Source organism: Oryzias latipes, chromosome 7 (genome assembly GCF_053564925.1).
Source record: "Oryzias latipes strain Hd-rR chromosome 7, Olatipes_Hd-rR_3.1".
NCBI lineage: Eukaryota > Metazoa > Chordata > Actinopteri > Beloniformes > Adrianichthyidae > Oryzias > Oryzias latipes.
This window is the reverse complement of record NC_136243.1, coordinates 9070499-9084769: the sequence shown is the minus strand read 5'-3', so window position 1 is coordinate 9084769 and position 14271 is coordinate 9070499. Positions and strand designations below refer to the sequence as shown.

At 38.5% G+C, this 14271-nt stretch overlaps 1 protein-coding gene across 1 annotated transcript; it reads left to right on the top strand.

Moving 5' to 3' along the window:
- Window positions 1-285: 285 nt before the first annotated feature.
- Window positions 286-12978, top strand: LOC105354457 (uncharacterized). The gene is made up of 5 exons (XM_078950149.1): window positions 286-438; window positions 2216-2557; window positions 8106-8216; window positions 12392-12429; window positions 12508-12978. The coding sequence occupies exons 1-5, from the start codon at window positions 399-401 to the stop codon at window positions 12592-12594; spliced, it is 618 nt and encodes a 205-aa protein (XP_078806275.1). The 5' UTR covers window positions 286-398; the 3' UTR covers window positions 12595-12978.
- Window positions 12979-14271: the final 1293 nt, after the last annotated feature.

Here is a 14271-nt window from a genome sequence, read left to right as displayed (position 1 = left end):
CACCAGATACTAACCAGTTTTCTGAATCCCAGACCCTCCCAATAAAATAAAACAGCAGGTTTTAGGGTGGCCTTTATATTGAGGGCAGTCTGTGCAATAATCATGCTGTGTAATCATCAACTTGGTATAGCACATCTGTGAGGTGGGATGGATGCAAAGGAGAACATATGAACATATGAAAAAATATCAGAGCAAAAAATATTGTAGCATTTATACTTTTGTTCAGTGTAGATTATCAACAGTCAGTCATAAAGTAAAATTGGAGGTAATCTACTGAGAGCAAGAATAATGACAGATGAGTCTTGTAATTGGAGGAGGAGCTTCAGCTTTAAGGAAACAGAGAAGTTCCTGTTTTAGCAGTAAAAGAAGGAAAGCTCCATCATTCTCCATCAGGCAGCATGAGAGTCTGTCGGAGTCTGATCTGTTGTCTCTTCCTGAGTGAGTTCATTGATTTCTTTCACTCATTTTCATTCTTAGTGCTGCAGTTTAGTCCTTTATTGAACAGACTAAACTGAACTATTTCAGTCTTTCTGCAGTTGTTTCTGTTTCATGATCTTCATCTTTGGGATTCAACTTGATGTTCAGGGTTTAAAAACAACAGGGTGTATTCTAAAAAGCAGGTTATGCCAGCTGCTACGGTAAGGTTGAGGCTAAGGAAGTTGATAACCTCAGCTTTCGGTTCCAAAAATGGAGGTATGTTTCAGGATATGTCAAGTTGCCATAGCAACTCATGCTCTGAACATAACCTGGTCTGGAGCAGGTTTAGTTGAAGCTTAGTTTGTTTTCAGAGAGGTGAAGCAGCATGGCGTGTCCATTTGAAGATGATTTAGTGGATGAAGAAGCTCAGATAATACATTTTCCACCGTGAGAGGGTGATAAGACCACATGGATGTTGGAAATTTTTTTAGTCAAGTCAACTTAAAAATAACACGTAGTTATCAGACAGTCATTTTTCTTTGATTTAAATTCATTCAATTAAGTAGGTGTAACTATTGTGATATTAGCATGGCACCGCAAGGAATCGTGGGATACCATTCCCTTTGCCTGTCTGGATGGATTTGGGTTTAGGTGTGGGCTTTTGACCAAATGTGTTTAGTTGTTTAGCTGTTTTTTTTTGCCCTGTGGAAGTGCAGATTTTTGTATAAATGTGTTTAGTTGTAGCTGTTTCACGTTTTGCAGAGTTACTTTATCCTGTTGTGTTTAATTCTTTTTGTACCATGAATAAGAGGGAGGTAGAGGATTATAAGGTTATTTAGCACCACTACTGCAACAGTACAGTATAAGCAGTGAAGTTACAGACATAGTCATGACAATGAAAAGTATGTTGTATACTGTAAATCCACACTGTATCATTTTATTTTATTTTTATAAAAACCTAAAATCTCCAGGCTCTAACTTAGACATATGAGAGTTTAAGAAGTAAAATAAATTAAAATGGAAAAAAAAAAAAAATCCAATTGTAGTAATATGACATTTAGTTAGATAAATAAATGGTAAATATGTTAATTTGAGTTGTAAAAACAATAATTGAGTTGGATAGACATAAGAAATTAGGTTGAATAAATTTAACTCAATTGCTTGTTACCAATTGAATCAATTCATTTAAGTTTTATCATTTGTGTATATATATATATACATCACAATGTAATTGGAAATAAGATCAGATTTTCTCCAAACAGAAACTCTTTCTTTTGCTGATGATGCAGCAGTATTACTTATAGTGCTCTTTTTTTTCACCACGCGTTTCCATGGTGACTCTGGACATTGGCGATCCTTTGAGAATGTCTTCATGTACTTGCTGTGCACGTGCATTAGGTATACCAAGTCGAGCGTAATTACGCTAACTCATAACCCGTCTTTTGGAACCGACATAGCCAGAGTAAGCAAGTTCAGGTGGATTTCAGCCAGAGTTCAGGGTTAAAGTCCGGGTAGCTTAAACATGCTTTCTGGAATACCCTCCTGATCTTTCTTATAGTGCCCATTTCCCCGAAATATTAAATCGTTTTATTCAAATTGACTTAAAAGGATGTTTTTAAAAAACCTTTTCTAATAATTTTCACATCTGAAATGTAAGTTAAAATCTTGTGATTTAATCTTTTTGAGTCGAAAAGATTAATGACATGTCTAAAATTTAGATGTTTCTGTGGATTTCCTCAAATGCATCACCTGTTCAGTGTTACAGGAAGACATTAACTGTAACTCTTCCTCTTTTCAGCAGCTGTGCACGACAGAGACTCTCTTGTTGATGCAGAAATCAAGATCTACACAAAACGTGAAGGAGAAGACATCACTGTTGGATGTAATCTTACATTCACAGGGAGCAGGAAGCTGCTCTGTAAGGAAACATGTGAAGGCAACATTCTCATAGACACATATAGAGATGAAGATCAGAGAGGAAGATACAGCATTAAATATGAATATCGATATCTTAAATCAAGTGTTCTACACGTGACGATCACTAAACTCACAAAGTCAGACTCAGGTTTATACACATGTGAATTACAAAAAGACTGGAGTCCAATTTCAAAAGACAACTTCAAAATAATCATTACAGAAGGTGAGTTTGATCCTCAAAATCATAAAAATATTTATCTGTGAAAATTAATGTATTTTTTCTCATTCATAATGCAGTTTTTTAAATTAGTTCTGCTTTAAAAACTCTAACTGTTCTCCATAAAAAACTAAAGAAAAAAAAAGAATAAAGTGCTGACTCACTGCTTTGATTGTTCACAGCTTTAGTAACTTCAGCTTTTAGCAGGACTGTAGAACTTTCTCTAACAACACAGATCACCATTGAAATAACAACAAAAACCAAAACAATAACAATAACAAGGAGTTTAAACTCGACATCATTGTCACATCAAGCCAAAAAATTAAAACACAAGATCAGGGGGGTATTCCAGAAAGCAGGTTATGCTAGCTCCCACGGTAAATTTGAGGCTAAGGAAGCGGAAAACCTCAGGTTTCAGTTCCAGAAATGGAGGTATGTTTCAGGGTAGGTCAAGTTCCCACGGCAACTCATGCTCTGAACATAACCTGGTCTGGAGCAGGTTTAGTTGAAGCTTAGTTTGTTTTCAGAGAGGTGAAACAGCATGGCGTGTCCATTTGAAGATGATTTAGTGGATGAAGAAGCTCAGATAATACTTTTTCCACCGTTAGAGGGTGATAAGACCACATATGGATGTTGGAAAGATAAACCTTTTTACTTTGATCTAACTTCATTATTTACTACAGTTAAGATAAATCTTTTTTTTTTTTTAGTGAAGTCAACTTAAAAATAACACGTTATCAGACAGTTATTTTACTTTCATTCAAATTAATTCAATTAAGTAGGTGTAACTTTGGTGCTGCTGTTAGATCGGCACCACAAGGGATTGTGGGATACCATTCCCTTTGCCTGTCTGGACGGATTTAAGTGTAAGTGTGGGTTTTGTCAAAATGTGTTTAGTTGTAGCTATTTTACTGTGTATTGTCTAGTTATTTTGTCCTGTTATGTTTAATTCTTTCTGCACAATGAGTGAGAGGCAGGGAGAGGAGAAATGGTAAAAGATGCAATGCTACAAATCCATATTGTTTCTTTGATTTTATTGATATAAAAATGAGTATATCTGCAGGATCAAACTAAGAGAGTTGAAGAAGTGTTATAAATTAAGATGGGAAAACATTTAATTGAATTGGAGTAATATGACATTTAGTTAGATAAATATGTGAATTTCACTTTTAAAAATAATTATTAAATTGGATCGATGTAAGAAATAAGGTTGAATAAATTTTACTCAATTACATGTTACCAATAGATGTAATTCATTTAAGTTGGCAAAGTTGGATCATTTATATATATAAATGCGTCACAATGTAATTGGAAATAAGATCAGAAACTCATGCTTTATTTTGTCCGTTACTTTACTCCAAGCAGAAACTCTTTCTTTTGTGTTACTTTTTAGATGGATGCATAATCTTTATACGCCGTCATTAAAATCTCTGACTCCGTGCCACTGAAGTATAAAACTCTCTTGTTTTCCTCCACACGCTTCCATGGTGACTCTGGAAATCTGCGATCCATTGAGAATGTCTTTATGTATTTATGTACTTGCCGTGCACGTGCATAGACCCAGGGTTACCAAGTCGAGCATAATTACGCTAACTCATATCTGGTCTTTTGGAACCGACATACCGAGAGTAAGCAAGTTCAGGCGGATTTCAGCCAGAGTTCAGGCTTAAAGGCAGGGTTGTTTAAACAGGCTCTCTGGAATACCCCACAGGTACAAGAATATTAAACATTATTGTCAATATTGTAACACTCAACCTTTTAGAAAAAGCATATTCAAAGAAGGAGGTTTTACTCTTTAAAAAAGAATTTGTTTCAAAAATATAATAAAATGAACAATATTATGCCAAAATGCGGGAGGCCCTGCCCAGGGGGGGGGGGGGGGGGTGTCCCACGGTGCTGGATGGGCTGCCAATCTGCACCTGGTTTGATCGGTTGGGATCTCCACTGAGGCAATCAGCGGTCTCCCTGGCTGGTCGACTGCCTTGGTCCCATCGAGGCCTGACCAGAGCTTCCAGAGGCGGTGCCTAGGCTTGCTCCGGGAGGTGGTGGCGCTTTGTGGGTCCTCTCTCTCTCTGTGTGGGGTGGGTGGTGTGGGGCCTGGGGGGGTCGGATAGGATCTCTGGGCCGAGGGGACCTGAGCCCTATGCTGGGGGGGGGGGGGGGCTGTTTGACCAGAGGGGGAAAGTCTATAAACTGTCCCTGACTTCTTACCCTCTAAGTTATATAATCTCTTATTTGGGTGATTGTGTGTCTGTGTATGTGTGTGGGGGGGGGTCAGCCTGCGATGCACCTTGGGGGGAGAAACTACTTGGCAGTGGTCCCCTTCCCTTGGTTGCCGTATGAAATACCCTTCCTTAATTTTAATTGCACCTTAGACATGTAGGGCCCTTGGTAAGGGGGGGGGGGGGGGGGTGCTTGGACATCACTGGCAGCAAGCAGCAGATGTCCTTTTAGCGCCCTTACCCACCAATTTTAACTGCACCTTAGTCATTTAGGGCTGCTTGGTGGGGAGGGTGATTGAACATGACTGTGAGTAATCAGGAGATGTCCTCTCACCCGCCAATTTTAACTGCCCCCCCATAGTACAAACACCCTTGTTGTGTCTTGCTGTTGCTGCTTTGCTGCATCGCCTGTCATTCTGTTCACCTGGCAGGTGTGACCAATAATCTTGACCAGCACCTGCCAGGTGCTGATCAAGTCAGAGGAGGCCTCAACCAGGGGGGCAGGCATGCAGAGGGAGCAGAGCAGGAGGCTGAGGAGCAGTTGTGTTTTGAGTTGGAGCTGTGGGGGGTATTCCAAAAAGCAGCTTATGTTATTTACTTCGGCAAGTTTGAGGCTAAGGAAGCTCAGATTTTAGATCCAAAAAAGGAGGTATGTCTCAGGGTATGCCAAGTTGCCATAGCAACTCATGCTCTGAAAATAACCTGGGACCTCATTTATAAAACTTTGCGTAGGATTTGCCTTAGAAGTGGCGAACGGATGAAACATAGGACGTGCGTACGCACAGAAATATTTGGATTTATAAAACCGTGCGCACGCACATCCTACGGATTTTTCCCTTAATAAATCACAATCAATTCTAAATGTAGCGCAGCTTTTGCGGCCTCATGACACGGCCATAGTTGCCCATAAATAGTCCGTGAAACGCCCACAAGTTAATATTCATTGATTGCGAAATTATGGCAAGCACAGATAGGAAATAAAAAAAAACGTAACTTCACTCAATGTGAAGTAGAAGTCATCGTTGGCGAGGTGGAAAAGAGGAGAAAAGTGTTGTTTGGAGGGCACAGTGTGGGCAATACTAATCCCAAAAAGGCACTTGTGTGGCAAACCGTGGCAGACGCTGTAAATGCTGTAGCCTCACAACCTCGGACCGTCGCCGAAATAAAAAAGAAATGGTCGGACATCAAAGTCGAGGCAAAAAAATGTATAGCGCTCCATCGCCAGAGTGTGTCTGCCACGGTTGGGGGAACGGGGACACCGGAACTGACCCCTCTTGATGAGAGACTGGCGGCAATTATTGGGAAATCCCTATTAAGTGGAGTGGTGACCCAGGCGGATGCATTCACTTCGAATTCTTCCAATTGCCATCTTCTAAGAGCGCAAGATCAGCCATTGTGCGTCATTACTCATTGTGATGGGGCATTTTATTTTCCTCCATTTAATTACATCTGACAAGCTACAGATGTTGGTAATAATCGACGTGGAAATGGGAAAGTGTTCAGCTCAAATGTAATTTCTTGTTGCTTTCTGAATGGTCGAGACATACAACATACATTGTTTTATCAAAAATAAAACAAACTAAAGGCATATGCATGAATACCATAATTCCGTAGCTTATGAAGAAATGTTTTACTATGAAAACAACTTTCCCCAGTGGACAATTAATCTGTCTGTCTGTCTATCAATCTAATTGAACTTATATCTGCTCCGCCAGACGGACGTATTGACGAGAATATCAGTTTTGTACATTATTTTGTTCTGTTGACTAAATTATTTATGAGAATGAATTGCTAAACTTGCCAATATTGCAGAACATATTTCACTTTGATTTTTGCAAATATGTGTTCATTTGAATTTCTGATGTAATTTTCATTTGATTTTTTTTGTTTGTTTGACTGCTGATTGATCAAACGGGTCTTCATGTAGGCTGTATATTGTAAGACTTGCTTTGTGAAGTCTTCATGTTATTTATGAGAGGCAGTATTGTCATTTTCACTTTCACTTTCACGTGTTTCTTCCATCTGCAGACGGTGTCGCCGTTTGTCATTTCACCCGTTTTTGTGCGTAGGCCTGGGTCAGAGCTTGCGTGAAGGACCGCACATTTTCCCGTCAAGTTTGCTTTTCATAAATATCAATTATTGCGTAGAGAGTGGCGTACGCCTTCTTTTGTGCGTACACAACGTTTATAAATGAGGCCCCTGGTCTGGAGCAGGTTTAGTTAACGGTTAGTTGGTTTCAGGGAGGTGAAGGATTATTATTTGCTTCGGTTTAGATAAATCACTGTTTTGAGTTCAGTCAACTTAAAAATAACACATAGTTATCAGACAGTTATTTTACTTGGATGAGCAAGGAATTGTAGGATACCATTCCCCTTGCTGTCTGGATGGATTTGTTTAATTTTTTCTGCCCCATGAGTGAGAGGGATGGAGAGGGTGATGAGTTTGTTTAGCACCACTATTGCTTTAACTTATAGCACGAACTGAAGTTAGACTCAGAGTCATGATAACTATGTATATGTCAAATATTGCAAATCAGCACTGCATCATTCATTTAACAATACAAAAATGAGAATATCTGCGGCCTCAAACTTAGACAAATGAGAGTTCAAGCAGTACAAAAAATATAAGATGAAGAAACATTGGCTTGAATTGTAGTAAAATGACATTTAGTTAGATAAATATATAAATTTGAGCTGTATAAACAATTATTGAGTTGGATAGACATACGGAATTAGGTCAAATAAATTGAACTCAGTTCCTTGTTACCAACTGAATCGCTGATAATTCATTTATATTATCAATCAATTCAATTTCTGTTTCATGTACCAACTAAAGCGTAGGATATTTTAAGTAAAAGCAAGTAAAAGCACCAAGTGCTGCTTTCAAACTGTATGCGGATCAATAAAAATCCTTATTTCTTAGGCAGCATGTTGAAGAACGATATGTTGGGCTCACCCAAAGCATCAATGTGTGTTACAGAGGGGGGTCCCTAAATGCGTCTATAAATGATGAGCTGGGGTGAGAACATGTTGCAGAAACATGTGAGGAAGGAAACATTCTCATAGACACAGAGATGAACAGAGTGGAAGATAAATATCAATATTGATTTCTTGAATCGTTTATTCCAGATGTGACGATCACTAAACTCAAAGTCAGACTAAGTTGGTTCAAATGTGAGTTAAAAAAAGACGAAGATTTATTTCAGTCAAAAGGAAACTTCAACAATGTCTTCACAAACATCGAGTTAGATCCCCAAAATGGTGAAAACATTTTTCTATTCAAATGTGTCTTGTGTTTCATATTTGAGTGTAAAACAGTTTTTCTGTTGTCAGGTTCTTTAGGACTGCAGCTGCTTGTACGTCTGGTTCTGATAGGAGTTCTCTTCATATCTTCAGCTGCTTTGATGATTTTCTTCAAGAACAGGAGATCCAAAAACAGTAAAGGTGAACTCACATGTTTTATTTGGTCTAAAAAAAATTAGCCATGTGTTTATTGTAAATCCGATTTTATTTTAAATTTGGACTTAATTTAAACCCAATTTATTATAATCCTTTATTTTATTGATGTTTAATCACGTTAACAGAATTCCTTTGTACTTTTTTAGAATTAGACTGAATAAAAAAAAAAAAAAAACACAAAAAAATTTACTTTATGAAAGTTAGACTTTCATTGAGTTCTTTTCAATTAATTTATAGTTTATGTATATTATTGTTCATGTTCACAGCAAGGCTGTCAACAAAGCCTGACTCAACATAAAAAAATACCAAAAAAATGTACATGCGACTAGCAAAAGAAGTTATGGAAATTCATGTTAATGTAATGTAAATCTAATGTAGCATAATTTTGTACATGTTTTTAACTTTTGATACTTGATGAAATTTAATACTTAAGTAATTCATCTTTGGCATGTGCTTTATTGATACCTTGTGTTTCTTAATTCTGTCTGATAAAAGCTTGGAACCGGATATTGATAAATCATGTAATAAAATGGTTATAGTATAACGGGGTGGGATTATATAAGTTTGTTTCCTTCCACTCCCTTTCAAGCAATATTTCTTAATATGTCTAAATATCCTAAGTTTGATTAGTTACTGTATTAATGTATAACTGATGATTATATTGCTTTTGTGTATTATTTCTACATAATTGCTTGAAATAAACCATTTCAAATCAAATCAAATCAAATGTTGGCCACGCATAATACGTGCAGCCAAGATGCACATTGCTGCATTGCCCGCTGAAGGCTGGATTTTGTTGTTGGCTGCACGTATTTAAAATTGTCACGTACCTAAGTGTGTGAAATGTGTTCTCCACATTTGATTCATCCCATGGAGGAGCGTTGAGCAGCAGAAACAGCCGCGCTTCAGAACCATTTGATAGTTTAACCATTACTGTAACCTTAATCCTAACTTTAACCAACTCCAGGTCTATAGGGCCAAGGAAAAAGTCCAGATCTGGCAGCTAGTCAGGACCATAAATATTTGGACAGAGACACATTCCTTCTAATTTTGTTTCTGTACATCACCACATTGAATTTTAAATAAAACAACTCAGATGCCATTGAAATGCAGACTTTCAGCTTTTATTCCATGGGTTGAACAAAAAGATTGCATAAAAATGTGAAAAACTAAAGCATTTTTTTAAACACAATCCCTTCATTTCATGGGCTTGTAACTAATTGGACAATTGACTTCCATGCTATTGCATGGGCAGGTGTGGGCAAAACCCTTGTTATGTCATTATGAGTGAAGCAGATAAAAGGCCTGGAGTTGATTAGAGCAGTGGTCCCCAACCTTTTTCCTGCCACGGACCGGTATGACGTCACACAAACTTTCATGGACCGGTCTTTCAAATATAGGCGGATGATTATTGTAGCAACACTAGGATGATGGAGGATCAAATACGTGATAAGATGAACCCTATGCTTTTATTTTGACACGCTTAACAGTTGACATCACACAGGGTTCATCATCCTCTCCCTTTCCCACACACTCATGGTGCAGAAAAAAAGTACTGTCTATTAAATATAGCCCTATTTTTTTAGAAGTTGAAGGCTCCTCTTTTGTCTCCTTGCTGGGCCTTTTTTGTTTACGTACTGATGATTAAAAAATACACAGTAAGATTACACAAAAATACTTTAGTATTAACAGATGGTGTTTTGTTACAAAGAAGACAGAGAGCAGCTACTATTGTATGTCATGCTCTGTTGTAAACTGTGCAATAGGGGGAGCATGGCATTTCAAAGGCACTGCTGGCTCTGTACGAAGCGTGTGCCGCGCAAAAAAAAAAACGCTTCCTTAATCTATTAACCTTAACCTATTTATTGGTTGAGAACCGCAAAGCTGATAGCAGGGGGACAGACGCGGGGGCGGCTTCAAAAAACACTGGTTGTCCGGAAAATGTTGTTTAAGCACCCATTTTCAGTGGCGTATGTATTAGAAGATGTCTGATTGGCCGTTCTGCATGTCGATCAAGTCCCGTTCTTCTCAGTGAGGATGTTGATTGGCTGGTGGGTTTTGTAGAAGTACATTTTTTTTTAAATCTTTGCTTGCCTGTGATCTACCCTCATGTCCTTGAAGATCGACCGGTCGATCGCGATCGACGGAATGAGCAATTCAATTCAATTTATTTGTATAGCCCAAAATCACAATAACAGTCGTCTTGATGGGCTTTGAAGTAAAACATGAACTCAAAAGGATCACGAATACAAAAAGTTCAATAGGAAAATACTAAAATGAACTAACAAACTGACTAAGCTATACTGGCATCCCTGCCCTTAGACCCCCCTTCGCGGTAAGGAAAAACTTACAGCCCTGAAGCCCTGAATAGACTGATGTACTAGAGAATCTGACAATTTTTCAAAATAAAACATATTTCAGATTCCGAAATAAATAAAACGGAAGTAATGCAAGTTATTTATTCTTTCTGTGCGGCACGGTACCAAATGACCGGGGGTCGGGGACCACTGAATTAGAGGACTCGTGCTTGCATTTTGAAGATTTTGCTGTGAACAGACAACATGCAGTCAAATGAGCTCTCCATGCAGGTGAAAGGAGCCATCACTAAGCTGAGAAAACAGAAAAAAAAAACATGCCAGAAATTGCTACTGGACAGGTCACCAGTCTTTCACAGGGCCACATATCACACACACCCATTCACTCTCATGGACACTTAGAGTTGCCAGTTGACCTATGAAGCATGTTTTTGGACAGTGGCAGGAAGCTGGAGACTGTGGAAAAAACCCATGCTCGGGGAGAACATGCAAACTCGACACAGAAAGGTCCACCGTTGATGTTCTGTTTCAGGTCCCCCAGCCAGGACTTGAACCGGTGAAGGTACCACAACCGTTCGGCCTGGAACATCCGTTCGGGGTCCTGGGACTAATGCTGACGTCACATTATGTGATTGGCTGTCTGTTGGTCCGATGACGTGTCAGATAGAGATTGGTCTGGACAAAGTACGATACTACCATAGAAGAAAATATTACGAAATCTGTTGTAAACAAACAGAGCTCCGTTGTAGAGTGACATTGTCTTCTAAATGTGCCTTTATTATTGTTATGATTATTATTGAATGCATGTTTGCTTATAGTTTTATAATCCCTGTGCCCAGTGCTTTATTATTGGCAGATCGGACCCGGAAGCGCAACATTTAGCCGTGCTAACAACATTTTCAGCCATAATGGCTGAACTTAAACTGGAATAACAAGCGGATTGTGGCAAAAATCTTTTTATAAAAATTACAAAGAATATTGTCAGACACAATTTATGAGGGATAATAACTTAAACAAAATGGAATGTGAAATTAAAATATGCAGAGCCCGAGCAGATCTCCATTCTACGTAGTTTGTCCAAGTGGGGTTACCGTAGTAGTGTGATGTTACCTTCAGTCAATAGGACCCCGAACGGTAGTTCCAGGCCGAACGGTTATGGTACCTACACCGGGGCCTTCTTGCTGTGAGGCAGGAGCGCCTGCTGTTCCACCATGCAGCCCTACATAAATGTTATCAATCGAATTAATGATTAATATTTTGTAATGAAATATAATTAATATTTTGATAATGAAGGAAATCATGCAGACAGAGGAAGTGTGTATAAAAGGTGAGAAAAACCTCATTGCACTCCAGATTAACAAAGACTTTTCCTCTAAGACAGAAAAGGAAGTAGGAGATGTGCAAACAGCAGAATAGTCTAAACTTTTCTCATTTTTTTGTTTAATATTTACTCAGAAAAAAACAGCACTTCTTTCTTATTGTGGCTTTCAGGGAATTTTCTTTCAGTCTTGATCAACTGATGATGAAAATGTCTTTGTCTGTTGTGGTTTAAAGTGGAGGTGATATCAGATCTGTGTGAGAGGCTGTTGTTGATGTAAACACACCTTTAGTGTAATTAGAACAGTGTTTCAGTGTGAACAGCTTGACATTCATGATAACACAATTACAAACTCATATCACATCTTTATAAAGGAAAAATGTTATTATTTATAGTTTTAGACATAAAGAGAAGTGTCATATAATGAAAAAAACATGATATATACATTTTCTTTCTTGTCATTTTATGTTTTATTTTTATTTCTTCCATCCCGCTTTCTGTAAAATGTTCTTTGTCATGTTTTTCAGGACCTCCAGTAGAAACTCAGCATTTCTCCATCACACAGGTGAGTCTGAATCTGTGTGTCATTCATTCAGTATGTTGATGAAAGCAGCTGATCAATACAACACTAACTCCTCTGTAGGACAACCAGGAGGACGAGGAGATCAGGGAGGAGGACAGAAAGAAAAGAACTGTGGAAATATCTTCTGTCTATGCCAATTTAAAATGACAGTAATGTAAACTGAGAACAGAGTAACGCTCACCAGCTGCTCTAGACAAAGACATGGAAAGAGTGAAAAGGATTAAAAAGTGGATGTAGTGGATTATTATCAGAATGAGCTTAAAGCACATTTCCTTATTTTCTGCTGCACCAAAGTGTCTGGTTGCTGTTCAGAGGTAAAGTTCTTAAAGTGCCCCTCTGATGGAAATACACTATTTATTTTAGTTTTGGACATGTACTTGTGACATTTTTCTTATCAAAGAGAACGCATGTCATAAAAAATAATTTCATTTTTGCATTTCTGAGTATTACTCCTTTTAAATCGCTGTCATTCAAACTGTAACAAAGATGCGTGGTTTAAATTAAAGAGCTTTTGATGTCAGAACTGCCCAAGAGCGCATGTGCAAACTCCCTGATCTGCCCCGCCCAGCGTGCACAGCTCGGGTGCCGAAAAAGAGAAGATTAGATATCGGCACTTTGAAAAATACATAGATATTTTAAGTGCGTCCGAAGTTGGATTTTGTTGTTTGCCGCAGTATTATAAAATTAAACTTTAAACTTTAAAATTGAACTCAAAGTTCAAGTCCCATTATGTGTCACGCACCTAGGTGTGTGAGATCTTCTCCACATTCGATCTATCCCATGGAGGAGCGGTGAGCTGCATAAACAGCTGCACTCAGGAACCATTTGGAGGTTTTTCACTTTCCTCGTCCGGGTTGACATCTGGCTCAAAACAATATGGCGGACATTTCCGATATTGGTGGACATGTTTTTTTGTAGCAGTGGTGAAGATTTATGCTGCCGAGACACCGCTATCTTCATCAAAAGGAGAGGATCAAGTCAGTCCGGTCCAACAGGTAATGCATTTAAATATATTTATTTTGAATAAAGCTTAGCCTCAAATACAAAAGGGGTTTTTACAAATATACACTCTGTCTGAAGATCCATAAACCCTTTTTGTAACAGTAAAATCTGTCCAACAGAAGAGGCCTTCAGCTCTGATCTACTTGCTCAGCTGTTGGACAGGATGAGATTAAAAAACAAAAGAAGAAAGGGGGGATTAAGGGCGGGGCTATTTACCTCAGCACCGATGACCACGCCCATGTAGAGGAGACTTTGGAAACAGTGGCTTCAACATGAGATATAGCTTTTTGAGTCATTTAGGTTAGCCAACAACTTCTGCATTTTTAGATATTTTTTCACCTATTGCAAAATGTCAATGTTTAAAGACAGTAACACTTGAAGCTGCAAACCATCTGGATGAAACATGTTTGTTGCAACACTTTAACTGTAAGGGGTGGACGTTAATTTAGCTAGTTTTCTTGTTTTAGTCATGCTTTGTTTTAGGGTTGAGTTTGTTAAACCATCAGTTAGAGCATGCAGGGTTTGCAGTGTTAGATTTCCACAGCTGCTTTTCTTTGGTTTACTTACGTTTGCTTATGTATTTGATTTGATGAACCAAACTGATAAATCAAGTTCATCCATCCGTCCATCTTTCATGTCCACTGAATCCCTTTTGGCGTCATAGTTACTGCCTTTGCCTTTGGGCAAAGTGGGATACACCCTGAACAAGACAGCAGCTTTTGGTTGGCCAGCACTCTCAGCGGACATGTAACCCATTCATCATGTTAGTGATGCTCTAGTTCAGCATTTACAACAGCGTGTTTCGGTTCCTGCCAACATCCA

Coding starts and splice junctions, on each gene's coding strand:
- LOC105354457 (XM_078950149.1), top strand. CDS start 399: ATGAGAGTCTGTCGGAGTCTGATCTGTTGTCTCTTCCTGA. Junction 8,217..12,391: donor GAGATCCAAAAACAGTAAAG/GTGAACTCACAT, acceptor CATGTTTTTCAG/GACCTCCAGTAGAAACTCAG. Junction 12,430..12,507: donor AGCATTTCTCCATCACACAG/GTGAGTCTGAAT, acceptor ACTCCTCTGTAG/GACAACCAGGAGGACGAGGA.